General features: G+C 39.4%; 1 protein-coding gene across 3 annotated transcripts in view; it reads right to left on the bottom strand.

The window, feature by feature from the left end:
* Window positions 1-2,686: 2,686 nt before the first annotated feature.
* NIN (ninein (GSK3B interacting protein)) overlaps window positions 2,687-26,396 on the bottom strand; it is a 108,491-nt gene continuing 84,781 nt past the window's right edge. The window contains exons 24-30 of one of the 3 annotated variants that reach the window (XM_011956884.1): window positions 24,792-24,938; window positions 22,196-22,375; window positions 21,019-21,165; window positions 18,409-18,510; window positions 12,450-12,650; window positions 8,870-8,983; window positions 2,687-6,601 (exon numbers count right to left, since the gene is read on the bottom strand). In XM_011956884.1, the coding sequence (XP_011812274.1) occupies window positions 6,392-6,601; window positions 8,870-8,983; window positions 12,450-12,650; window positions 18,409-18,510; window positions 21,019-21,165; window positions 22,196-22,375; window positions 24,792-24,938 (1,101 nt within the window). In that variant the 3' untranslated portion in view covers window positions 2,687-6,391. Of the gene's footprint in view, window positions 6,602-8,744; window positions 8,984-10,127; window positions 10,642-12,449; window positions 12,651-18,408; window positions 18,511-21,018; window positions 21,166-22,195; window positions 22,376-24,791; window positions 24,939-26,396 lie in introns of those variants that run through there. The other 2 variants (XM_011956886.1, XM_011956885.1) reach the window with 2 other exon arrangements.

Genomic DNA, 26,396 nt, shown 5'->3' with positions numbered 1-26,396 from the left:
TCCCTCACACATGTGTGCACATGCCTGGGCAATTTTGTTTCTGAATCATTTAAGAATAATTTGCATACATCGGCTGGGCACGATGGCTCACACCTGTAATCCTAGCACTTTGGGAGGCTGAGACGGGCGGACCACGAGGTCAGGAGTTTGAGACCATTCTGGCTAACAGAGTGAAATCCCGTCTCCACTAAAAATACAAAAAAATTAGCTGGGCGTGGTGGCGGGCGCCTGTAGTCCCAGCTACTCAGGAGGCTGAGGCAGGAGAATGGCGTGAATCCAGGAGGCAGAGCTTGCAGTGAGCCCAGATCATGCCACTGCACTCCAGGCTGGGCGACAGAGCGAGACTCCTCTCAAAAAAGAATAAGTTGCATATATCGTAGTCTCTATTCCTAAATACACCAGTGTATACTTTTGTAGAAGATACTTTTACAGAAATGCAGTAACTAACTTCAGTATATTTAATATTGATATAATATTCTTTTCTAAGCTACTATCCATACTCCAATTTAGTCAGTTTATTCAATGTCCTTTATAGCAGTGGTCCCCAACCTGTTTGGCACCAGGGACTGGTTTTGTGGAAGACAATTTCCCATGGACCAGGGTTGAAAGGGGACAGATGGTTTTGGGATGATTCAAATGCATTATGTTTATTGTGCACCTTATTTCTATTATTACATTGTACTATATAATGAAATAATTATATAATTCACCATAATGTCGACTTAGAGGGAGCTCTGAGCTTGTTTTCCTGCAACTAGACGGTCCCATCTGAGGGTTATGGGAGACAGTGACAGATCATCAGGCATTAGTTAGATTCTCCTAAGGAGTGCACAACCTAGATCCCTTGCATGTGCAGTTCACAATAAGGTTTGCCCTCCTATGAGAATCTAACGCAACAGCTGCTCTGACAGGAGGCAGAGCTCAGGCGGTAATGGGAGATATGGGGAATGGCTGTAAATACAGATGAAGTTTTGCTTGGTCACTGGCTGCTCACCTCCTGCTGTGTGGCCTGGTTCCTAATGCCCAGGAGGCTGGGGACCACCTGCTTTACATTTTCTTCTCTGACACAGAATCTAGTCTAAGATTAGGTACTACATTTAGTTATCATGTTTGCTTAGAATCCTTTAATTTGGAACATTGCCACATTTTTTTTTTTGACATTGACAGTTTTAAAGAGTCCCTTTTATTGTTCATAGTACTTTAATACTAGATAACCTCTTAGTACCTGGCACAGGGTCAGTACTTACTTATTGCTTGATCTTGAAGACAGATATGCCTCCAAACAGGAAAGAAAAAGGATTGGTAAATGTTCATCTGGGCTGTAAGCACTGTTAAGAGCTGCCTACTTTGCCTTAACTAGTAAAGCATATCTCATGTAATCATTTTTCAGAATTAAATATTAACATAAGGGTATTCAGCTCTATTTTACATTATTGCCTACTCACTACAACATTTCACTGATTTAGTTATACAGTTCTCTGCTTTGGAATTTTAACTTTATTTGGAATTTTAAAAAAGTCTTTGTCAAAACTAGCCATGTCTCCTGTTTTGCAAGTGAAGCAACCAAACAAAGAATAGAAAGCACTTCTGGGTGAAATGTAACCTTTTGATCAGGAGATTATATAACAGACGTTTCACAGTTTAGGTGAGAATTCCAGTCTTATGGCCAAAACATAACATTATGGGGAAAATGGGCATCAAGTACATATTAGAAAATTACTGTTTGTGATTTTGCACAGTAAATAAGACTACAAAACACACAGACTGCACAAATCTCAGTGAAGTGTAGAATTATGTTGAATTCTAGGTTGAGGACCTTACACATTTGACACTAATCCTATCTCCGTGCTCATAGCACAGAGTCCGTCAACATTTGATTGTCTTCCGTATGGATGCAGATTTTCTGATCTTTTTTTCTGTGTAAATCTTATCACTCTACTGCAAACAGATAGCAGGAATGTTTTACACAGTACCTTTCAGAGTGCAGTATACATGGTTGCCATTGAACCAATACTGATAAAATGTTCTGCCAGAAGTAGGAATTGATACAAGTGTTGCAAGTCAGACAAACCTGAGCCCCTAGTCCCAAGTCCCCTACTTAGCTGGCAGTGTGGCCTTGAGTGTGCTAATCTCTATTTTTCTCATCCATAAAATGGGAATACTGGTAGTTTCTGCCAGGAAAAGGCAGTGTGAGGTTGGTATAAAAGCTTTGAAATTCAATACACAGGGCTCATGAGATGGGTCTAGTTCGGCCAACATTTCCAATTCTACATTTTGGTGTTCAGATTAACATGCTTTTAAGTTTATGAGTTTCCAACTATGTATATCTCATGATTCATGAGCTGCTCAATTAAAGTCTGAGCCATCCATAAAGATGGCAATGTGAAATAAAGCCACCTTTGAAGCACCCAAAATCACAAATGGGGCCTTGCCCAAGGTTAAGTCATGATTTCTGCAGATAAACTATGCACCACCACAGTATACAGGGACCCCAAGCTGGCTGGTGTGAAAGTCATCCTTCTAGAATAGAAATGGAATCTCAATGCTCCAAGTCCTACACAAATCACTTGGGGAATCTCTTTAAAATGAAGATTCTGATTTAGTAGATCCGGAGTGCGGGCTGAGATTCTGCATTTATAGAATGTGTTTGGTGAAATATTTTGATATCATTCTAAAGACCAATGAAAAATACACTGAAACTTTATTTAAAAAGTCAGGGTATATAGAAAACAAAAGGCATGTTTGCAAAATTATTTATTTACATTTTAAGCTCACATTAAAATCTTTCTAGGATAGAATGGCTAAGATGAAATATACAAAGCTGATATAAACACATAACTCATTAATCTTTATCTGAACAGAAATATAGAGATGGCGTTAGATAATCTGTTTTCTTCACAAAACCAATGTTCCCTTAAGTCATGCCATGATAACGTCTCCCCATTAAGAACTTGTATTGTCCAAAACAGCTGAGAAGCAAAAAGCTAACTTTGATTTGTTAAACAGCTATTCATATGCCACAAAACCAAAACTACTTTACAGTGCTGACAGGTCCAAATAGGTCCAAACATGATGATTTTTAAATGAGTGCTTTGGTTAATTAGGCTTTGACTTGGTTTTTGGCATTACTTGTATAATTGTATCATTCCAATGCGTCATTACAGGTAATCCATTCAAAACATGACTTGCTTAACACTATCACAAAGCACTTAGCCTTGCCTTGATTGGAAATACCTTTAAGATGCTGACAATAGCAACAATTTCTCTTTTCCTTCACTCGGCAAAAAAAGAAATCACATAAATCACAAAATAAAAAATTCATTTCTCACATGTTAAAAAAGCAAAGTCTGCCATAAACCCTTATTCTTGAGAGAAGAAATAGTTTCTCATAATATCTGCCCTGGGTATTAGTGCATTATTAAAATACTAGACCTGTAATATCGCTTCCTATGCCTTGAAAGTCTATGACTTCATGATCTACTTATGTAAAATATGCAATGCATTGAAGTTTCTGGGAAGAATTCACATTTAAAACAGTTTTAAAACTCTGGATTTAGTAAGAATTTTAGAAAAATAAATAAAACACTGTGGTTCTACCTCTCCCCTTCTACTCTCCCTTCACAAATCTGAGCTTAAGTGCAGGCTTCTAAAGAACAGATGAGAGCAAGATAGTCTGAGAGGTGGGTTTTACTATCCATATTTTCCTTTTCTTAGTGTAACATATTATCACAAAGGCAAACTTGATTCCCTTTCCTTGAAATGAAGATCCCATCTTCTAAGATGATCTTAAATAATTGTTCTTAAATAAAAAAGCTTAAAAGTCAGTGCTTTTAATAAGCAACTAAATGCCTATAATACATATAACTTAATATTTTGAAGAGTGCTACTGTAAAGTTTGAAACAACATCTAAACGTAATTTTAAGTTTACATTTAATTCTTTAAAAGGTCTTTTAAAAGCTATAAGCTCTATTACAATTTGCCAACTAAATTATAAATTGCCACTCACCTTCTCAAAAATTGTTGCACAAATGTATACATTTAAGGTATCTATATGGGAAAAACCTCAATATGAGAAATATCAATCTCATAAGTGGGGTAAACGAGAAATTAAGCACCTAGATATTGGTTAAATTCACTTTCATTTGAGCAGCATTTTGATTTTGAATAGAGATTCTAAATGTAGTCTAAACTTTCCAGAAAGTCATATTTACATTCATTGTACATTTTATATACACATAAATACAAATTTATAGGAAATACACAAATTAACCTACACCTCTTACCGTGTAAAAGACGAAAATTAAAAATACAACAACTGTGATCACATGCTAAGGCCAGCTATCTGGGAAATATTATTGTTCAGTTCCGACAGCAATAACCTTGAGTAACTTGGCGCATATCACAAATACACTACAGGTACTTAGTTTATGTCTGTCCTTAGCCTAGGCCAAGCCATAGTTTTAAGTGAAAAAATTTTCTGTGAAAGCTAATGACATACAAGTAGTTAAACACCTACTAGAAATGTTTGCACCGCAGAAGAAAGATCTAAAGAAGGCATGATAGCAGATGTCAAATATTTTGATGTATAATAATAGGGAAGGATTAAAATTAACTCTATATCCAGGGAGAAGTCAGGGCTTTCTGACAAGAGCTGTGCAAAAATTCAAAGGTCTGCTTCATCAGTGTGAACTCCCAGTCCCACAAAAAACCGTGCCTTGTCAAGGCTCTTGTAGTGAGGCCTCCTGGGTTGACCGGTGAGACTCATAAGCCCCAAGAAACCCTGAAATTCCCTGATGGAAATTATTTTGTTGAGATTGAGTTTCTGACACAATGACTTCTTGGGCAGTTTGCTTTCTCTTGTGTTCCTGCCCATAAAGCAGTGCTTGATTTTGCTGTTACACCTTTTGTAAATGGATGGGCTTGGCCCTCCAGGAATATATCAAAGCGAACTTTTCGGATTATTGTCTCATGAAAACAAGCAGGTTGTTGTGATGAGCTTGGATAGTGCCCTGCACCTAGTAAGTGTTCCACCAACTGCTGGCGGAAGTGGCTAGAAGCAGAGATTATAATTGGAAGAAAAAGTTACCGAATCTAAAATGTGTAACTGTTCTATAAAGTTTTGATCTTGAGCATGAGTGGTAAGTCCTATTTGGCACTCCTTGACCTCAGGTGGCATGCCAATGATTATCACAGTAAGAAATTCTTAGAATCAGATTTGAGGTATAGAAGGAGTAAGAAACACGGAAAATTTTGATCTATATTAAATAAACTCTTCTGTAAGTCAGGTTTTAAACCCTAAAATCAAGGCCTTTTTTTCCCCAGAATATTAAATTTACTAAAAATGTAGAAATAAAAATTCTACTATGGCTGTAAATATATAAGACAAATAAATGAGGTCACATGGTTTATACATTTCAGATTCTTAGAGAGGCCCTACAGTAGTTCAGGAAGACAGTTTACAGTATTGTTCCCTGAGTTCTTGAGGCAACCTCAAGTAAGTTCATGAACTCCAAGATTTGAGAGACAGAAAACCTACATGGTCTGCTTATCCCTCTTTTCTAAGAGTAGCTATTTACTCCAAAGTGGTTTGTTCAGTGCTTTCCCTATAGTTCAACTGCTTTAATTATGTGGCTTTATCCATTTCTTAGAAGACCAGCTCCCCAAATGAAACCTCTAAGAGAAAGAAGAAAAGAAAAGGCTGTTTAAAGCAAGTAAGCTTTAACGTTAGTTAAGAGTGCAATTGAGTAAATCACTTCTAAATCTATAATACAAAAAAAGTGGTAATACTGCCACAGGTGTTAGAAGGTTAGAATTCTACAGATTTGGGTTTGTCTGACCTCAGTGGTTAATAAGCCCTGCCTCCTAACCAAACAATTACACTCTACCAATTAATTGTCTACCAATTAAAAGAACCAAAACTATTACAATAACTTTCCAGTATTTAAATATGTAAGAACACCTACATTTGGCTTTAAAATACACTTTATAACAACCATTCTCATCAGATCTCAAACTTCAAATATCTAGACTTTACACATAGATTTGTAACAATGATTTAAAAAAAACCAAAAACCCCAAACCACAAAAACTCATTCAAAACTGCTATTTTTTAGGTTCTTGAATTGTTTTCATATGTCCACATTCTTGGTGGCTATTAGAATTTTAAAATAAACTCAAATCTTGGGAATAATTTAAGTAGTGAAATATGTATTTATTTTCAAACTCCCGTTAAGTGTCTATTTAGAAAAACTAATTATGATAAATGGAAACTCCAGTTCTGTTGCTTAATTTTAACTTTAAGCCAATAAAGGTTAAAAAAGTTGAGAACCTTCTGAAATGTTCCATCTATTTCAGTAAAGTGCACAAATATGAGTGTACCCTTTGGTTTGGCTATGACCTCAAAGGAGGTGTAGAAGTCAGTGGCGCTGGTGTCAGATTCCTAACTATATTACTGAGGCTGGCAATCTTCTCCTCCAGGAGGTAATTTTTCTTCTCTGCTGTTTTCTGTCGCTGTTCAGTCATTTCCAGAGCTTTCAACAACTGGGCATTCTCAACATACAAGTCCTTCACCATTGCGTCTGCCTTAGTGTTCTTGCAGAGCTAGAAACAGAACCAGAAACATCTTGACTCCATTTCTGTAACTCTTCTTAAACCTTTGGTTTAAGGTCTGACATAAGGACTGTTGTTTTGTAAAGGCAAATCACTTCTTCTAATTATATTGTTTTATTTTACAATATAGCTTCAACATCAGACTTGGCATCAGGGATACCATTGGAGCAAATCCACCTTTCCAAGCTATTTCTTTGCATAAGATGTTGATGATGTAGGTTACTAATAGAACAGACTGATATTAGAGGGCACCAAAACAAAAGGTTTTTTCTACCTAAATAGGCATTATTTATTTATTTATTCTTTAAAAACATAAAATACTTTTAAAACCTAAATTCCTGAGGTGTCAGGTGTGGACTGTTTAACTCTGCTTGTAACAGATGCTTGAACTTCCCATTCATAACTACAACTCACTGATTATCTAAAAATACAGCTCATGTATTATAACAGAGATAAGATTTGGGCAGTTACTTTTCCTGAAATGTCTTTGTTTTGTTTTGTTTTGCATGGGGCTTTGTCTAGTCTAATCTTTATAGTTAGAATATATGGTCTAGGTTGGGATGGGAAAACTTGTTAGCAGCCTTGGGATACTTTCATTGTTGTTCTGGTTAATATTTTCCATATCCCCTTCCCATGTTACCTTTTAAGTGTTCATTTTATACCCAATTTCAAGTAAGGCATCTAAAAGTATAAAGGTTTATGAGAATAAAGAGTAATTAAAGAGTAACTTAACCTATTAGGGCAGGGATAAGGATGACAGCACTCTCAAGCTCAGAACCTAGATGTTTGGCAGGCATCACATAATATTTCAGAAACTCTTCTCTGTTGAACTTCCCAAATACAACTTTTTTTTTCCTTCCTCCCTCCCTTCCTTTCCTTAAAAAAACACATTGGTATTTCTTCATCACCAATAGAATAAAAATTAAGCTCCTTGGCTCAGCACTGGAGGCCTACTGTCCTGTTCCCCCTTCCTCTCTAGTCTCTCCTGCTGCCTCTCCCAGGACAGTGTGAACTGGCAATGCTGAAGTGTTTATATGTGTCCACACCCCACATGTGGTCATAACTCCATGACGTTCCCACAGTCTAGGATGCCCTTCCCCACACTTTCTTAACTGGGTGAAATCTTAACCCTCAAGATGCAGATTAAGAGGTCTTTAGGAAGCTTTCTTTAAACTCCCGGGTTGGATCAAATATCTCTTCTCTTGTGTTCACCTCTACTGAAAACAGGACGGATCCCACTCACTTCTGAACCTACCATTTGGCCAAATGTTTGGCACCTTGTAAGTGCATTCTATATGGGCAGCGACTGTTGTATCCATGTGCCCACGGCAGGACCTTGCCCACAGTAACTATGTGCTGAATGCTTGAATACGTAAAGAACTGAATGGATAAATGCTTACTAAACGGGACCTTTTCTTCCCTGTGTATTAAGATACAGGGCAACAGAAAGTTCCTGTCTACAGCTGAATTCAGACCCTCTCTTGGGGTTATTCTTAGGTTTTAAGTATCTAAAGAACTAGGTTGGGCATTTTCTGCCCCCCACCCAACATGTTCATCTCAGTTTCCAGAGAGGCTATAATACTCTCCCAGAGGGTAGTACTTTTCTGCTTGTCTCTTCAAGTTGTGGAGGTGCAACTAATTTCTAAACACCAAAGCCACATCTGCCACCAGCAGGTGAAAAGGAGCAGGCTGTTTAGTGGTCCTGGAATCTGGGGTCTAGACTGTAATTCAAACTACATCTTTTTGGAGTCGCTGTAGCAATAAGATACTTTTTGAGGTTTTCATAAGCTGTTGGGAACAGGAAAGCTAAAGTTCCATTTATTACCCCCCTATTTTTTTTTTTTTTTTACCAATATCATTTTTCAATTTAAACAGGAGTATTTCCTGTCTCAGGCAGAGAAAAATCTATTGATTCACATGGACCTAAAGCATGTGAATGGATATGCTTTAGGTCCATGTGAATCAATATATCTTTTTTGATCTTTAAAATCTTAGGTCCATGTGAATCATGTTAGCAAAGATTTACACTTTTAAATTGTGGACAAACATGCCTTAAACAGAGCTTTGGAAAAAATACACAGTTCATATTTTTGGGGCAGTATGAGGGACAGGAAATCCTAAGTTCTTGTAGACATTTATAATAGAATTTGCCTTTATTAGACAATGTAAGTTAATGAGTTAATGGCAATAAACGGATGTAAAACTGGCGTTAAAGCTGGAATGTGAGGTGGGTGAACAGAGATGACCAGGGAGGCTCACTTGTTCTTTGAGCTGATTCACTTTCTCTTGAAGAAGCCTTTTCACTAGTTTCAGTTTCTGTTCAACTTCTATCATTCGTTCTTCCATGACAGTTACCAGTTGTTCCTGGTTTCCCTGAAGGGAAGAAAAGTATATTATTCGAAAATCATGTCACACTGAAAAGAAAACACTGGTTTATTTTCCCCACAAGATGCCTAAAGAAAGGACAGCAAATGTTTTGCCTTTGTACCAGGAAGGATGGATTTCTCATGAAATGAGTTTTGAGCCCTGCATGGATTGCACAGGTCAGAAAAGTAACCCTATCAGAGAAAGAATCAGATTTAAAAAACAAAAGAATCTTACCTGTGTTACCATCATCCCCCTGATATAAAGCAAAATTCTTAAAACCCAGAATTTAATACCTGTGTGTACTTCTAGTAAAATGGAAATCCAAAGTAACTTAAAAGACAGTTATCAACTTCCCATCTGTGATTTGGGACTTTGCAATGTTGTGGGCCTGTCAACACCAAAACAAGCACGGAATATATTCAGGGTTTCCCAACATTTCCAACAGCTTGCAATATGCATATCTGTTTTTCCTTTGACGTGGCTGATAACTGTGAGGGTGGTTTTCTTTCTTCATAATAATCAGCCTCTTCCTGCCAATTTTTCTAGTCATCTGTTTCCCACTTGTAAACGTGAAGCACACACCTGGACTGGAGGATGAGTTTACTACCAGAGCAGATTGAAAATTAAAAATCTCCTCACACAACAGTGATGGGTTAAGGAGTAAGTGGGTTTTGGAGAGGAGAGAGACCTAGAATGCAACCCCCATCCCTCTGCAGTCCACCCAAATGTCCCCATAAGGAATTTCAGATTTCATAAAGGTGTTAATAGCTGATGGTAGTTAAGAAAGACTTTAAAAGACATGCAGAATGACCAAACATGAGTCAAAGGCCACCATCTGTTTGGATACTAAGTAATAACACTTAATCATAAAAGAAACCCTAAATCATTGTAGTAACTATCCTGAGGATAAAAACTGTAATAGGCAAAGGTCTAATGCAGGAAGTAAGTTACAAAAAATTGGGCCTGGAGGACATCTAGCTTTTAAAAAGGCCTATATTTAAAAAAAAATAGCTTTTTACAGTTCAAACATATAAATATAAAATGTCTGATGTCTATGTGCCCGACAACAAAGCAAAACAAAAAAACATAAGAGATAATTCAAAGAAGAGTTGGCAAAAGAGTAGAAAAACAGGAAAAACAAAGGCAGTCATATACTTAAAATTTATTTTATTGTTTCATCAAAAATTTCCTGTCAAAAAGATTTATACATCTTATACGAAACAGTAAAAATACCCCTGATTTTCTTCAAATTCCATATATAAAAGTAGTACCTTTTGTTAAAAATAGTTACAACATATGGAATGAGAAAATATATAGACTACATCCTTTCAAGAATCTTAAATCCACACTCTTTAAAGGGTATAAATAAAATGATTTGTAACAAGTTGATGTTTGTGAATTTGATTCACAAGATCTGTCATTTCTACATAAATAAATAAGAGACATAATACTGCAAAGGTTTAACAGTAAAAATAATAAAATAATTCAAAAGAGCACTTAATTCCAACACAGCTTATGTCTCTGTGTGTGGTGTGTGTGCATGGGTGGGTGTGTGCATCTGTCTGCCATGGTAAGAAATGCCAGCGATAGCAGCCCAGTTTTCACAGGTGCCCAATCCTTCTGTAGGAATCTGCATGCACTGCTCGCTGCTCCGGTAGCAAGGCCTAGAGAAAGAAGGCAAGTGGTACACTTCACCCTCATGTCAGGATGAGTTTTTAGGGGGAGTCTAAATTCACACATTTATAATGCAAACAATTGTTAAAAGCATACACATTAACACTACATAGGCAAGCAAAGCAACACAGAATGCAGAAGAGATCACATCACTCCACACACAGAAATGTGCAGATTTAACAATATTCTGTATTCTTAAAATTAGTGTCAGCTTAGCAGCGGGAAGTGAGCCTGCAGTAGCATTCTGGTGAGAGTAATAAGCAGTCCACCCTGTCATCTGGTTGGAGGATTTTTTTTTCTTTCAAAAATCTTAGTGTTTGTCTAATCCTGAAGGAATTGGAGGAAAAGGATATTTTTTTTTTAACATTGGTGGGTGGGTTGGAAACAGCAGGCTTTGAAAATAGTGTGTACGAGAGCAATGAGTAGAATCCTGGTGGATCATTTGGTCAGAAGGTCCACTAAAAACCGAGATCAAAGTTTTGTAGTTCAATTATATACTGGAGAGTTAAAGCATCTAACACTCGACCATCACAATTTAAGAACTTTAATATTGGGAAGTTGAAGAAGTATGTATAAAGCTTCCAAAAACAGATTTTAAAGCTCATAAGACAAAGACCTTCTGAAGTTCATTAGAAATACAGCATAGGTATGGATGTAGAGGGAAAAGTTTATTAGAACTGACAAATGGTAGGAGGACTTAGTAATTAAGCATGGATGGATACTAGCAGAAGAAACAGAACTGTTCCTATGTAGAGTTCCAGGGCTGATGTGACTTCACAAAGTCATGCTGAGGGGATTCAAATAAGAGATGGGAAATTCCTTATCAGGCAAGGTATCTGAGAGGCAAGGTATCTGAACACACAAGCACATGCAAACCAGAAAGCATTAACGTTGAATTCCACAAAGAAGGACTTTCTGTTTTATTCCTAATTCTGAATTAACTAAATGGGCAAGCCCCAAGAGTTAAGAAACTTCTGAGAAAGGGATGATGAATGAGGCACTAAAGAGAAATAACTATGAATACTTGAAAATCTAAGTAATATAAGATTGGATGTGGTGGTGAGCTGGGATCATGCTAACAAACAATGAGAAGACTTTTACTTTCTTAAATAGTTGTATGAACTATGTCAACTAGAAAGATGTCACTGACTACATACTCTATTTGTTGTGAAAAGTCCTCATTTGTGATTTTCATGGGATGCAGCAGGCTGCAGGGCTCTGGCACAGGGAAGCTCAGTATACTTTGTTAGTAGCGCATATCCTAGCCACATTTAAATTTTGTAATGTTTTTGGCATGGGATGGGAACATTAGGCCAATTGTACACTATGTTTAAGTGATCCTGATACTTCACTGTCTATTACAAATGGGCAAAGGAGACCCAGAACACTAAATGACTCAGCTTAGAAGCTGAGAACTCAAAAGTAGCACTGCACAGCCCAAAAAATAGCACTGCAGTTCTGTGGGTTTGTCATACAGGTAAAATACAACTCTGAAAGAAGATTTAGGGTTGTGATTTTGTTTTGTTTTTTAAATTTAAGAGATGGAGTCTTGCTATGATGCCCAGGCTGGAGGACAGTGGCTATTCATAGGCATGAGCGTAGCTCAATGCAGCCTTAAACCTCTGGCCTCAAGCGATCCTCCCATCTCAGCCTCCCAAGTAGCTGGGACTACAGGTGTGTGCCATCAGATTTAGGTTCTTTCTCTCAACCTTTGAACTGGTATAACTTTCAAATAAACAGGTAAAATTAACAGGTGATTAACAGGTGATCTACTACTAGAGAAGAGAGAGCTTCACACCTGTGGTGTGTTGGTTTCGGAGGTCCTGTTTTCAAGTTCCTCCTGCAGGTGCTGGTTTATCCTTTCTGTCTGCAGCAGCTGGTGTTGAAGCTGCAGAAACTGCTCCCTGGGTACCATCGGACAGGCTTGCTGCTGGAGCAGCTGCAAATCCCAAGCATGAGGGGACGGGCTAGGCGTCACAGTGAACCTCAGGTGCTGCATCTGAAGGACAAGGGCAAAGTCCTGGTCAGTTGAGTCCCTTCAATCCCCGAGCTGCCCTTGATGGTGTCAGGCAGTGAGAAATGAAGACTATGAATTCATTAATAACCCCAGATCCACTGAAACTTGGAAACAGGACAGCATATGGGCCTGAGGAAATGAGAAAAGCTATTTCACTTAGCAGAGAATATGCTTAATAAGTAGCCTTTCTTAAAAGTTTTAGGCTTAAAAAAAAAAAGCCCTTCCCAACTCTGGAGTGATATTAAGGGCATGATGTACATAATGCATCTGAATTCTATTTCATTTTTTCTTACACTTCCCCTCTTTTAAAAAGTGGGGTTAGAGAAAGTGGTTATGCTTTAGGGTTTTACCACTTACCATTCATAAAGATTCTTAAAATGTTCAATGACTACATTTTTTTCCAACCCCAAGTTAGCAATTTTTTTGAAGAACCTCATCTTGAATCTAAAATTATTTTAACCTACCTTTAGTTTATCAGTATGCAGTTATACCCTTAGATTAAACAGCACAAGACAGACAATTTTGGGGCATAAAGCAATAATATCCTAGAACATCTGGGAACTGGAGAACATGGAATGGAAGAATTCAAGACAATGAGGAAATGTGTACCAACATGCCAGTCAAAGTGGGGGAGAGGAAAGGGAGGAGGATGCACGGCATTTTGGCTAGTGAGGCAGGCCACCTCACATTTATAAATATGCAGAGCATGCAACAAACATGACCAAGTACTAAATTCAAGAAGCGGCACCTCCAGGCTTGTGTGAGAAACGTGGAAAAGAACCTCTAAGACTCGGCTATGACTAAATGTTACCATGAAATGTCAGAGCCACTATCCATTTCCTTATATCTAAATTTCTAGGTGGGGACAGGCGCATTGCCCACTTTAAGATACTTCTAGTTGTAGATTCAGAAAACCACTTTATTTTTATGATTAAAATTATGGAGAATTATCCCATAATTTTATATCAGTGGGATAATTTTCTTCATACATAATAATGCTTTAAATACTGAGGAAAAGTTTGATGTAAACAGACACATCATTAAAACAAAATGAATACTGGCTCTTAGCTTAACTGTTATAATCAATAGAAATGATAACATGAGCAAGGGGTTTAATGAGATGGCTCCATGCTATGAAAGTTCATTGTAAGAGAATGTTCTACCTTCACACACTATCTCAGGCAGAGAACTGCACCCTTCTCTGCTACTTCCAACCACTGAGTTCTAGGTACAGGTTAGCCACAGACAAAACAAAAAGAGAAAATTACAGGAGTTATAAAAAGAGAAAAGTATGAGTTATAAAAAGAGAAAGAACAGTACTAATTAGGTCTATTATATACATGAATAAGAGCATATGAAAGACCAACATTTACATTTTTCTGTATATAAATTTTACAGACATTAAAATGTCCTACAATTCTAATTCTGCAAGTGCATCTTCACTTACTGTATCCTATTTGTGCCCCTCCCAATATAATGATGTAGAAGATTCCAGGTCCAGGCCAGGTGCAGTGGTTCACACCTGTAATCCTAACACTTTGGGAGGCCGAGGTGGGTGGATCACTTGAGGTCAGGAGTTCAAGACCAGCCTGGCCAACATGGTGAAACCCCGTCTCTACTAAAAGTACAAAAATTAGCCAGGCGTGGTGGCACGTTGCCTTTGGTCCCTGCTACTCGGGAGGCTGAGACGGAGAATTGCTTGAACCTGGAAGGCAGAGATTGCAGTGAGCCAAGATCACACCAATGTACTTCAGCCTGGGTGACAGTGAGACTCCGTCTAAAAAAAAAAAAAAAAAAATGCCGGGTGTGGTGGCTCACACCTGTAATCCCAGCTCTTTGCGGGGCCAAGGTGGGCGGATCATGAGGTCAGGAGATGGAGACCATCCTGGCAACTTGGCAAAACCCTGTCTCTACTAAAAATACAACTGGGAATGGTGGTGGGCGCCTGTAATCCCAGCTACTTGGGAGGCTGAGGCAGGAAAATTGCTTGAATCTGGGAAGCGTAGGTTGCAATGAGCTGAAATCGTGCCACTGCATTCCCACCTGGTGACAGAGCCAGATTCTGTTTAAAAATAAATAAAAAAGATTATTCCAGGTCCAGTATGGAACGGATCTGACGTTAAATCTCTTGCCACTTGGAGATGCAGAAGTATAAACTATAAACCATTTTTGTTAAGTGTCTGAAATGTTGGCTATCAGAGAGGTACACAACAGACTCGAGAACTGCTGATATAGTCTGTAACCCTTCTGCTGAATGTTCAAAACGAATTTATTGAACCGCTCACATTGAAAAAGTCCTGAAGTAGGAGTCAAATTCTAGCCCTAATTTTCCCTTTTCCTAGTCTAGTGATCTGTGATCTTTAACGACAGTGGGGGGATGTGTTATATTAGAACCGTGACTGTTAAACTAGTACATAGAGATGAGCAGAGACTACTTCCCCCAAGGGAGTGCACATGTCAGATCAGAACCTGGAAGACAGCTTTGCTCAAATCCCGATTCCAGAGATTCTGATGTAGAAACCTGTCCCTGCCCAGCCCACCACCATTGCTCCAATCAGATAAGAATCCCTGCCAGAGTGAGGAGTGTACCTACCCCTCAGGTGAGCTGGGACACACTGTACATCCCCCAAATTAACCTGCTCTATAGATATCACACTATAAATAAAAATCCAATTTGTAGGGCTGGAGAGGGGGAATGGTTAATGCTTAATAGCTACAGCTTCTGTTTGGTGTGATGAACAGGTTTTGGAAGTAGTGGTGATGGTTGTAGGATGTTGTGAATTTAATGAATGCCACTGAATTGTACATTTTTAAATGGTTAAAATGGCAAATTCTATGTTAGTCATATGTTTATCACAGGTTAAAAATTAATATACTAAAAACTATTGAATTGTACACCTGAAATATGTGAACTATATAGTATGTGAATTATACCTAAATAACACTGTTTTTGTTTGTTTGTTTTGAGATGGAGTCTTGCTCTGTCACCCAGGCTGGAATGCAGTGGTGCGATCTCGGCTCACTGCAACCTCCACCTCCTGGGTTCAAGCAGTTCCCTGCCTCAGCCTCCTGAGTAGCTGGGACTACAGGTGCACGCCACTGCGCCTGGCCAATAACACTGTTTTTAAAAACTCCAATCTGGAGTAATATACAATCTGGAGTAATATAGGAGGGATCAGGGAACTCCCAACACTTTGGGAGGCTGAGGTGACAGGATTGCTTGAGCCGAAGAATTCAAGGCTGCAGTGAGCTGTGATCACACCACTGTACTCTAGCCTGGGTGACAGAATCTCAAAAAAATATCCCATTTGTATAAATCTATAGCGTTTTTTGTTTTTTTATTTTTTTATTTTTTGAGATGGAGTCTTGCTCTGTTGCCCAGGCTGGAGTGCGGTGGCGTGATCTTGGCTCACTGCAACCTCTGCCTCCCAGGTTCAAGCGATTCTCCTGCCTCAGCCTCCTGAGTAGCTGGGAATACAGGCGCGCGCCCCCACACCCAGCTAATTTTTGTATTTTTAGTAGAGATGGGGTTTCACCATGTTAGCCAGGTTGGTCTCGAACTCCTGACCTTGTGATCCGCCTGCCTCAGCCTCCTAAAGTGCTGGGATTACAGGCATAAACCACCGCACCCAGTTAATAATTCGGTTCCATTTCCTAATAAAAGCTTCATTTGAATAAACAGGTATGAGATGTTCCTTTCAATGTTCAAATAGAAAAATTCATGCTTTTTCCTTAGCTATTTGGCTCCAGTGTCAAGAACACTTAATTTTCCTCCTCTGTTAGCAAATATTTACTACTAGGTCAGAAAAAAACATGGGGAAATTGCTTATGATGGCTAGTACTGTCAACGGGTGCCTGGTAAGACAGGGGAACAGGCGGGAGAAGAACTGGCCTCTTGGCAGAGCCTCTGGAAAGGCTCTCCGGTGACTAAGTACACACTGCTACTTTTCAGTTTGATACTAGACAATATGGGCTTAGTTTTAGACATCTTATTCCTCAGTATATCATTATATTTCATGAGAAAAGCACGTCTACATCTAAGTACAGCCCACAGCTCAGTTTTGAATGCATTCATTTTATTGCTGTTAAAAAAAGAAAAAATGGTTTAGATTTCACTAAAGTTTCATGAATTTCCCCTTTAGCTGACAGATCAGAGAACACAAAATTGACAAACTTCACTGGTGATTTAAATGTTACTGCTATATGTATGCCCATATTTCACATTAAAAATCAGTGCTTGGTGCTTGGTTTTTAAAAGCTACCTTTGCATGTGGCCAGCTTCATGAAAGAAAAAAATAGCTCCATTTCTTCTTTTTCCTCTTTTTTTTTTTTTTTGAGATGGAGTCCGGCTTTGTTGCCCAGGCTGGAGTGCAGTGGCGTGATCTCGGCTCACTGCAACCTCTGCCTCCTGGGTTCAAGCAGTTCTCCTGCCTCAGCCTCCTGAGTAGCTAGGATCACAGGCGCCCACCACCATGCCCAGCTAATTTTTTTGTATTTTTAGTGGAGATGGGGTTTCACCATGTTGGCCAGGCTGGTCTCGAACTCCTGACCTCAGGTGATCCACCTGCCTCGGCCTCCCAAAGTGCTGGGATTATATGCGTGAGCCTCTGTGCCTGGCCCCATTCCTTCTTATAATTCTGGATTTAAAAATATGTGTATACATAGTACTTTTTAAGAGCACAAAAAGAATTTCTACATGTTCTTCTCTGCCTTACAAAAGTCTTATAGTTCACTAAATGTTAGATTGACTAATTTCATCTACCCAACGTATATCAATGAAATCCTTAAGGATTTATACATAAGTTTATTTTCTGAATACTAAGTTTAATTATAGGATATAACAATCTAGAAGACTGGAACCCAAAGTCCAAGCTGACAAGTTAGTTTTACAAATCCAGTTTTTTCTTTTTCTTTCTTTTTGAGACAGGGTCTCTGTCGCTCAGGCTGGAGTGCAGTGGCATGATCTCGGCTCACTGCTACCTCCAACTCCTGTGCTCAAGCAATCCTCCTGCCTCAGCCTCTCAAGTAGCTGGGACTACAGGTATATACCACCATACCTGGCTAATTTTTGTGGTTTTTTTTTTTTTTTTGTAGAGACAGGGTTTCACCATGTTGCCTAGGCTGGTCTTGAACTTCTGGACTTAAGCCATTTGACTGCCTCAGCCTCCCAAAGTGCTGAGATTACAGGTGTGAGCTACCATGCCTGGCCACAAATACATTTTCATAGTTATTAGATGTACCTCTCACAAAGCAGTGCTGAGTTCTAAATGTAGTAATGAAGAATAGCAGCACTTGAAATGAAAACTTCCAAATGTTAATGCCCTCAAATTTCCCGCATGGATTTCCCAACTGAAGAGGGTGCTAGAGATCAATCATGCCTATCAAATGCTGCAATATAGGAGGGATCAGGGGAACTGGCATAAATACGGTGATGGCAAGAGTGCTCAGGGCCCCTTGGCTAATCAGAAAGTCCCTGCAACCTGGATTTGCAGAGGTACAGGTCTTTGCATTTTAGGTCATCATTATTACTTCCTCTCAAAAGCAGTATGGCTTCCTATGACAGTATAATTAAGCAAAGTTGTCTATAAAACTTGGTAAGACAGACCAAAGAATTCAACTTGGCAGTGTACTTAGATTTTCACAACGGGAATTCAATGCCATGTCTAGTCACTCCCAACAAATGGCTCATTCATGGATTAAAATATTCTTCATAGCTAAGGCCATCTGCTGAGAAACTTACCTCCATGAGCTGCTCATCCAGTTTTACTTGTTTCTTTTTCAGGCCTTCATTTTCCAAATGAATTGTTTCCAATTCTTGTTCAAGAGAATTCATCTGACTGACCTGTTTAAAAAAACAAAATATTCCCTTTAAACAAAAACAAAAACACTTGAGTTGCTCTAGTTTATTTTGACAAATCTGTGGTTGTCAGAAATCTCAACTCTTGGAAGAAAGCCAAGTTTATTCAGTGACAGAAAACAAATAATACAATTCAGTGTATTGCTTACATTTAAGTGATCTAGTTTTAATCACCTGTCATCATAGAGAATAGATTCCTTAAGGCAGCTGGCTTTTAAACTTGGATGCCACCCACTGTAAGAAATACATTTTATCTTACAACACAGTACATACACCCACACATATGTACAGTACATAGGTACGTATCACTGAAATATCCTTACCATGGACCATGTACTCTGATATTTTGTATATTTTATTAATAAAAAATGCTGGTTTCCATTAAATTGATTTCATAATCCTCTACTATGGATCTGCAGTGGGAAAAATACTGTCTTAAGGCAAAGTTAAAGGCTTAAAATTGGGAGTACATAAAACCTGATTTATATAACTTTTCAATTTTCAAGATTTCATGAGCGCTTTTTATTTTTATTTTTTTTGAGATGGAGTTCACTCTGTTACCCAGGCTGGAGTGCAGTGGCACAATCTCAGCTCACTGCAACCTCCGCTTCCTGGGTTCAAGCGATTCTCCTGCCTCAGCCTCCCGAGTAGCTGGGACTGCAGGTGTGCACTACTGTGCGCAGCTAATTTTTTGTATTTTTTTTTTAGAGATGGGGTTTCACCATGTTGGTGAGGCTGGTCTCGAACTCCTGACCTCATGATCTGCCCACCTTGGCCTCCCAAAATGCTGGGATAACAGGCATGAGCCACTGCATCCAGCCTCACTTTTATAACTCTTACTACAGGAAGAACCTAGTGAGCTACGGGTCACTGAGTCAGAATATTGCTCAGTAAAAAAACATACAACACTATCTTAGAAAGCTGATTTTGCTTCTATCAAAAAGAACTGAAGAGAACGGCAAGAATTGTGAAGCAGAAGTGTAGTCTTCCGGGTCCGTTTTAAAATTCAATATAAATGAAAAGCCTAGCACAGACTTTTTTCCCCCTAATGAGCAGCTAAATGAAACCCATTTTCTTTCTGCAAAGTTTACTTGAATGTACCTGAAATGAAATGACATTTCGGCTTTAGAGCACAACCAGGCCTTCTTACTGCAAATGGTCATAACTTTCACAAAAAACAAAAATTTTATGAATATTTTATAATGAAATATTTTTCTCAGATTTCTAAACAAACCATTTTTTTTATAAAGAGGTAATAGTGAAAACTGAGTTTCAGTTTAGAAAAAGAAAACAACTCTGAGAAGTCTGGTCTGAACTCTAAGTTCATGGGACAAATTACAGAAAGCAAACTGAGTGGCACTACAGAGCTGTGACCATGGGGTAGCCAGCCTCCCAGACGCCCTAAAGAGCCCCACCTCCGGGTATTCACATACAGTCCCCTCCCACACTATACTAGGGTTAGTCTGCGTGACAAATACAATGCAGCAGAAATGTTGGTATGTCACTTGCAGGCTTAGATCATACAAGGGACCACAGCTTCTGTCTTGGTCTTTTGGTCTCAGTGTCTGTTTCATCACTTCTTCTGGGGGAAGCCAGATGTTATACCCTAAGAAAAGGCCCAGGTAGTGAAGAGCTGAGGTCTCAGGCAAGCAGCCAGCAAGGAACAGCAGCCTCTTGCTAACAGTTGCATGCATGAGCTTGGAAAGTAGATCCTCTAGCCCCCGTGAAGCCTTCAGGCAACTGCAGGCCTGGCCAACACCTAGACTGCATCCTCATGAGAGCCTTGAGTTGGACCACCCAGCTAAACTGCTTCTGAATTCCTAACTTGTAGATAAAGACAACAAATGTTTTAATTTGTTACATAACAATAAAACGTACAGCCCATATTAAGATGTTTCTAATATTCGAGTGATAAATATTTTGCCAACTTATAAAGCTTCTAATACTAATAAAGATGATTAACTGCCTTCTTTAAGAAAGGTTAAATTGTTTTTTTTTTTTTTTTTTGAGACAGAGTCTCACTCTGTCACCCAGGCTGGAGTGGTGCACTGGTGCAATCTTGGCTCACTACAACCTCTGCTTTCCCAGTTCCAGCAATTCTCCTGCCTCAGCCTCCTGAGTAGCTAAGACTACAGGCACATGCCACCATGCCTGGCTAATTTTTGTATTTTTTAGTAGAGATGGGGTTTTACCATGTTGGTCAGGCTGGTCTCAAACTTCTGACCTCGTGATCCACCCACATCAGCCTCCCAAAGTGCTGGGATTACAGGTGTGAGCCACCGCACCCAGCCAAATTGTTGTTTTTTTTCAACCATTATTCAATCAAAAAGAACCACCCGATGCTATTTTGACAAGAGAACATCAGCATAAAGAGATATATGCCAAAATATGCCATCGTAATCATTTCCTTAGAAGTACACCTGAGAAGAAACACACTTAGGAACATATTATAGTGAGAACACAGACGCACGCCATATATTCTCAAAAACTCACCTTCCTGTGAGTAGGAGATCGTTCTTTCTGAAACTGATCACACTCTCTCTTTAAGCTCAATTTTTCTTGCTCTGTGGGTTTCATGGTACCTGATGGGTTTAGATGTTTTTGGTGCTTGGGAAGAAGATTGGATTCCAGTTGACGGACCTAACAAGAACAAATGTAAGAGGAAGAAATGCTAATACAATCACCCAGCCAGCAAAAACAACAAACATAGGGCAAGTTTTAATTCAGTACTTGGGTCCTGTTATAACATTCTTTTTCAGTCAAGCCTGTAAATACTCGAAGCTAGCTTTTCTGGATTTCAAAAGACCCTTTCTAGGTAAGTCTGCTTAGGTCTACAAACCCAACACTGGAAGAACAAGACAGGGAAGAGGAGACTTCTGGGTCTACTAACTCTCCAGGAGTCACTAGTGTATGTGATGTGGCTGCCAGGAAAGCAGGCACAGCAGTCCCAGGCCCTTTTTTTCTGACATGAACACTACTTTTAGGAGAGAATGGGCTGACAGTCCCATCTGCTCTTATTGGACTGTTCACATCTAAAACAGTTCTATGAGGACATGAACCATGTCTGTCCTGCTCACCACTGCAGTGTCAGTGATAGCAGCTTCTGGCATGGAGTAGACGTTCTAAATAAGTATCTGCGACTCTTCAGAGTTCCACCTCAACAGAGGTGTTAAGCATAGGTTAAATACCACTGGGAGACTATGCACCAGAGGTAAGGAATTCCAGCACCAAGTTGGTGGTTGGAAAAGACCTTTAAAGATGATTCTAACCTTGAAATGCTGTCTTTTAAAGGAGGCACCTTTTTCTCTCGTGAGGAGTTATTTAGACCTGCAAGATCTGAGTCTGGTTTTACCATTTTTGTACACTAGTCTTGGTGGCTGGCCAATGTGAAGAATACAAGGTTCACATAATTTCCATGAGTCTACATTTTGGATATGAAGATTAAAGTCAAATGTATTTTAATATAAAACTGCTGTAATATTTTATAAACATCAGGATAAAATTATATGTGAGTAAATGATAAATTACACATTCTTAAAATAAGTCTGCTACAGCAAGATACTCAAATCCATACCTTAGAACCATTCCAATCATATCCAACATTCATTTTCATATCAAACTAGTCATTTTCAAACATATGCCATGATGTGCAGCTTCTCAAGCAAGTTACCTTCTCCCGGGAGTGCGTAAGTTCTGCTTTGGTGTTCTGTACCACGGTCTGGAGCCTCTCATTCTCTTGCCAAAGCAGCTGCTGTTCCTCATTCATCAGATGATCTAACTTGTCCCAGGACAGCCTTTTCTGCTGGTTATGGAGCCCTGATGGATGAGTAGCTATTTCTGGGGCCCAGCTCTTAAGAGAATTGTAGAGTGTAAGCCTTAAAAACAAGCTATTGGGTAATTTCTCTTTTGAGACAGGTGTCATATTTACCCAATGACAATGATGCCTAGTAAGTACCTTTCAATTGTCCCCTCAGTCTTCTAATGAAAATATGTGTGTGTACATATAAATAAGAATAAAACAATATTCTTGAAGTTTGATTTTAAAAAAAAGGTTTGGAGCGTCTCTGTTTAAAATGGTCTTTGATAAAACAGCCATGTCATTTCCAATAGTGAATATGACTGAAGGGCAAGGTCCAGTTCCATAAAGGACTCAAGTGCATTGAGATTGGTGGCTCAAAAGTTGCTTCATTCTGGCCGAGCATGGTGGCTCACGCCTGTAATCCCAGCACTTTGGGAGGCTGAGGCGGGCAGATCACGAGGTCAGGAGATCGAGACCATCCTGGCTAACAGCATGAAACCCCATCTCTACTAAAAATACAAAAAAATTAGCTGGGCGTGGTGGCGGGCGCCTATTGTCCCAGCTACTCGGGAGGCTGAGGCAGGAGAATGGCATGAACCCGGGAGGCGGAGGTTGCAGTGAGCTGAGATCGCGCCACTGCACTCCACCCTGGGCAACAGAGTGAGACTCTGTCTCAAAAAAAAAAATAAATAAATAAAAAAAGTTGCTTCATTCTTATGAAGTTATCTTTGAGCCCAGAAGATATTCATTTGATTCACAGAGGACATAAAGAGAAAGCTGAAATGCACTGCTAACTCAAAAGCTTTCACAAGCTAAACTCTACTTTCATTTTCACATATGCAATCATATCCTTTTTTTAGAATTCAAAGCACATATTGTCCATGTAATTAACATCTGAATTCAGAAATGTGCTTTCAGCTACCGAAGTGATTTTTTGGATCTTGAAAATGATTTAAAAAAGAAAAAAGATAACACAAATAGATAAGCCTCTTGCCTTTTAAACCAAACATGAAAAAAAAAAAGGTACAATCTCATTTTGAGAAAGTCAATCCAGAAGTAATTTCAAAAATGGAAACTTTTTTGAGACAGAGTCTCACTGTGTCACCCAGGCTGGAGTACAGTGGCACGATCTCAGCTCACTGCAACCTCCACCTCCCGGGCTCAAGCAATTCTTATGCCTCAGCCTTCCCAGCAGCTGGGATTAGGGGGGGCGTGTACTACCACACCTGGCTAATTTTTTTTTTTGAGACAAAGTCTAGCTCTGTCGCTTAGGCTTGAGTGCAGTGGCATGATCTTGGCTCACTGCAACCTCTGCCTCCCGGGTTCAAGCGATTCTCCTGCCTTAGCCTCCCAAGTAGCTGGGATTACAGGCACCTGCCACCATGCCCACCTAACTTTTGTATTTTTAGTAGAGAGAGGGTTTCACCGTGTTGGGCAGGCTGGTCTTGAACTCCTGACCTCGTGATCCATCCGCCTAGGCCTCCCAAAGTGCTGGGATTACAAGCATGAGCCACCACGCCTGGCCATTTTTGTATTTGTAGCAGAGACAGGATTTTGCCATGTTGGTCAGGCTGGTCTTGAACTCCTGGCCTCAAGTAGTCTGCCTGCCTTGGCCTCCCAAAGTGCTGGAATTACAGGCGTGAGCCACCACGCCCAGCCCAAAACAACTATCTTATTTTTTAACAAAAATTTCACCAAGAGAATTAGTGTCTACTTTTATTGTAGGACAAAATCTTGACATCTACCCCAGAACTGACATCTATGACATTGTTCTTAATTTATTTGCACACAGATTAGGCAGCATTGTGACTTACTAAAATGAGACACTTTCTACCACACCACCATAATGTGTCAGCCAGCTAACGCTTTAATCAGTTCTTCCTGGACTTTCTCGTGCCACAGCAACCTGTCTGTAGCAATGAATTATCTCCTGAAAGTCAATACTATTGTTTTATGCCTTTTTAGCAGAAGTTGTACTTTTTTGCAAGTCTGTGTATATGTTCCCAGATTAATTTCTTTCAATGTTTGTCTTCACTTGATTTTTTTAAGGTCCACAAATACTTTTATCTACCATTTAACAAAATGTTTTAGTTTTGTTATTACAGAACTCAATTCAGTCATGGTCTTCTGACTTGCTCAATACAAAAAAAAGACCTGTTTTATATCATTATGGTTTCATCTATATGAAGTTTAGAAAAAAGCATCCCTAAACTACAGTGGCAGAGGGTACAAAAGTGGTTCCCTTGGGGTTACCAACTAGAGGGAACAAGAGAGAGCCTGTTGGGTGCTGGAAATTTTCTAATTTCCTTTTTATCTAAGTGATGGTTATACAAACACATACATACAGATACATAAAATATGCATATTTATATATACATGCATATACATATAATTACCAAGTTGTAGACTTAAGATGTGTATGCTTTACTGTAAATAACTTATACCTAATAAAAAAAGAACAAATCACCTTGCCACCAGCATTCTGAAGTTGCTTATGCAAAGACATCAGTTCTTGTTTTAAAGCCTCCTTTTCCTGCTGAGTCACTCGCAGGTCAGATTTCATCCGGGACATTTGCAGGTTTACATTCTGCAGGGTGTCTTCTAAATTCTGAACCTGTATCATGACAATGATCTTTTACCACTACACAAACTTGTGGTCTCACCTCTAGCATGTTCAGGAATGAATAAGGACAAAAGAACTTTCAGGTCCCTTTGTTTCTCTTTACTAAATCCAGCTCTCTTGTCAGCAGCTCAGGGGAAACCCAGGATAGTATGTATATTTACAGGATGTTAAATTATATTTAGGACAATGATGAACTATGTCTGGAGCAAGGTATTGCTGATAGTCATCTGGTAGATTACTAAATGGTATCTTACAGAACCAGTGGGTACCAACTGGTATCACAAAAGATGGTTTCACTGAATTTTGTAGAAATTATGTTTTGGCCTGAGATGCTGGACTGTAAAGGGCCCTCTTAGTTGAAAATAAAATTTGGCCGGCGCGGTGACTCAAGCCTGTAATCCCAGCACTTTGGGAGGCCGAGACGGGCGGATCATGAGGTCAGGTGATCGAGACCATCCTGGCTAACACGGTGAAACCCCGTCTCTACTAAAAAATACAAAAAAAACTAGCCGGGCGTGGTGGTGGGCTCCTGTAGTCCCAGCTACTTGGGAGGCTGAGGCAGGAGAATGGCGTAAACCCGGGAGGCGGAGCTTGCAGTGAGCTGAGATCCGGCCACTGCACTCCAGCCTGGACCACAGAGCGAGACTCCGTCTCAAAAAAAAAATGGCTCACTGCAACCTCCACCTCCCGAGAGCCATTCTCCTGCCTCAGCCTCCCAAGTAGCTGGGACTACAGGCGCCCACCACCACGCCTGGCTAATTCTTTGTATTTTTAGTAGAGACTGGGTTTCACTGTGTTAGCCAGGATAGTCTCGATCTCCTGACCTCATGATCCGCCCGCCTCAGCCTCCCAAAGTGCTGGGATGACAGGCATGAGTCACTGCGCCTAGCTGAGACATCACCTCTTAAAGAAGAATCCTATTTTACTCTAATATCGCATATAAAATCCAATTTAAAAAATTTAAATTCATAAAAGGAATGTTGATACAGATCTTTAAAATAGGGTATACACTGCCTTAGAAGTCCTATTTATAAATTAGGAACAAGCAGTCACTTTTACACACTATTCTGAAGCCTTCATAATTAATAAACTTTGAGGGAAATATTATTTAAATTATTGTGCCACAATATATTTGAAATATTATTTAAATCATTTTGTCACACTACATTTACTTTTTTTTTTTTTGAGATGGAGTCTCGCTCTGTCGTCCAGGCCAAAGTGTACTAGCCTGATCTCAGCTCACTGCAGCCGCCGCCTCCTAGGTTCAAACAATTCTCCTGCCTCAGCCTTCAGAGTAGCTGGGACTACAGGCATGTGACACCACAGCTGGCTTTTTTTTTTTTTTAATTTTTAGTAGAGATGAGGTTGCACCATGTTGGTCAGGCTAGTCTCAAACTCCTGACCTCAAGTGATCTCCCCACCTTGGCCTCCCAAAGTGCTGGGATAACA

The sequence above is a fragment of the Colobus angolensis genome, unplaced genomic scaffold (assembly GCF_000951035.1).
Source record: "Colobus angolensis palliatus isolate OR3802 unplaced genomic scaffold, Cang.pa_1.0 Scaffold428, whole genome shotgun sequence".
NCBI lineage: Eukaryota > Metazoa > Chordata > Mammalia > Primates > Cercopithecidae > Colobus > Colobus angolensis.
The sequence above is the reverse complement of the archived record's forward strand: the minus strand, read 5'-3'. Positions and strand labels throughout refer to the sequence as shown.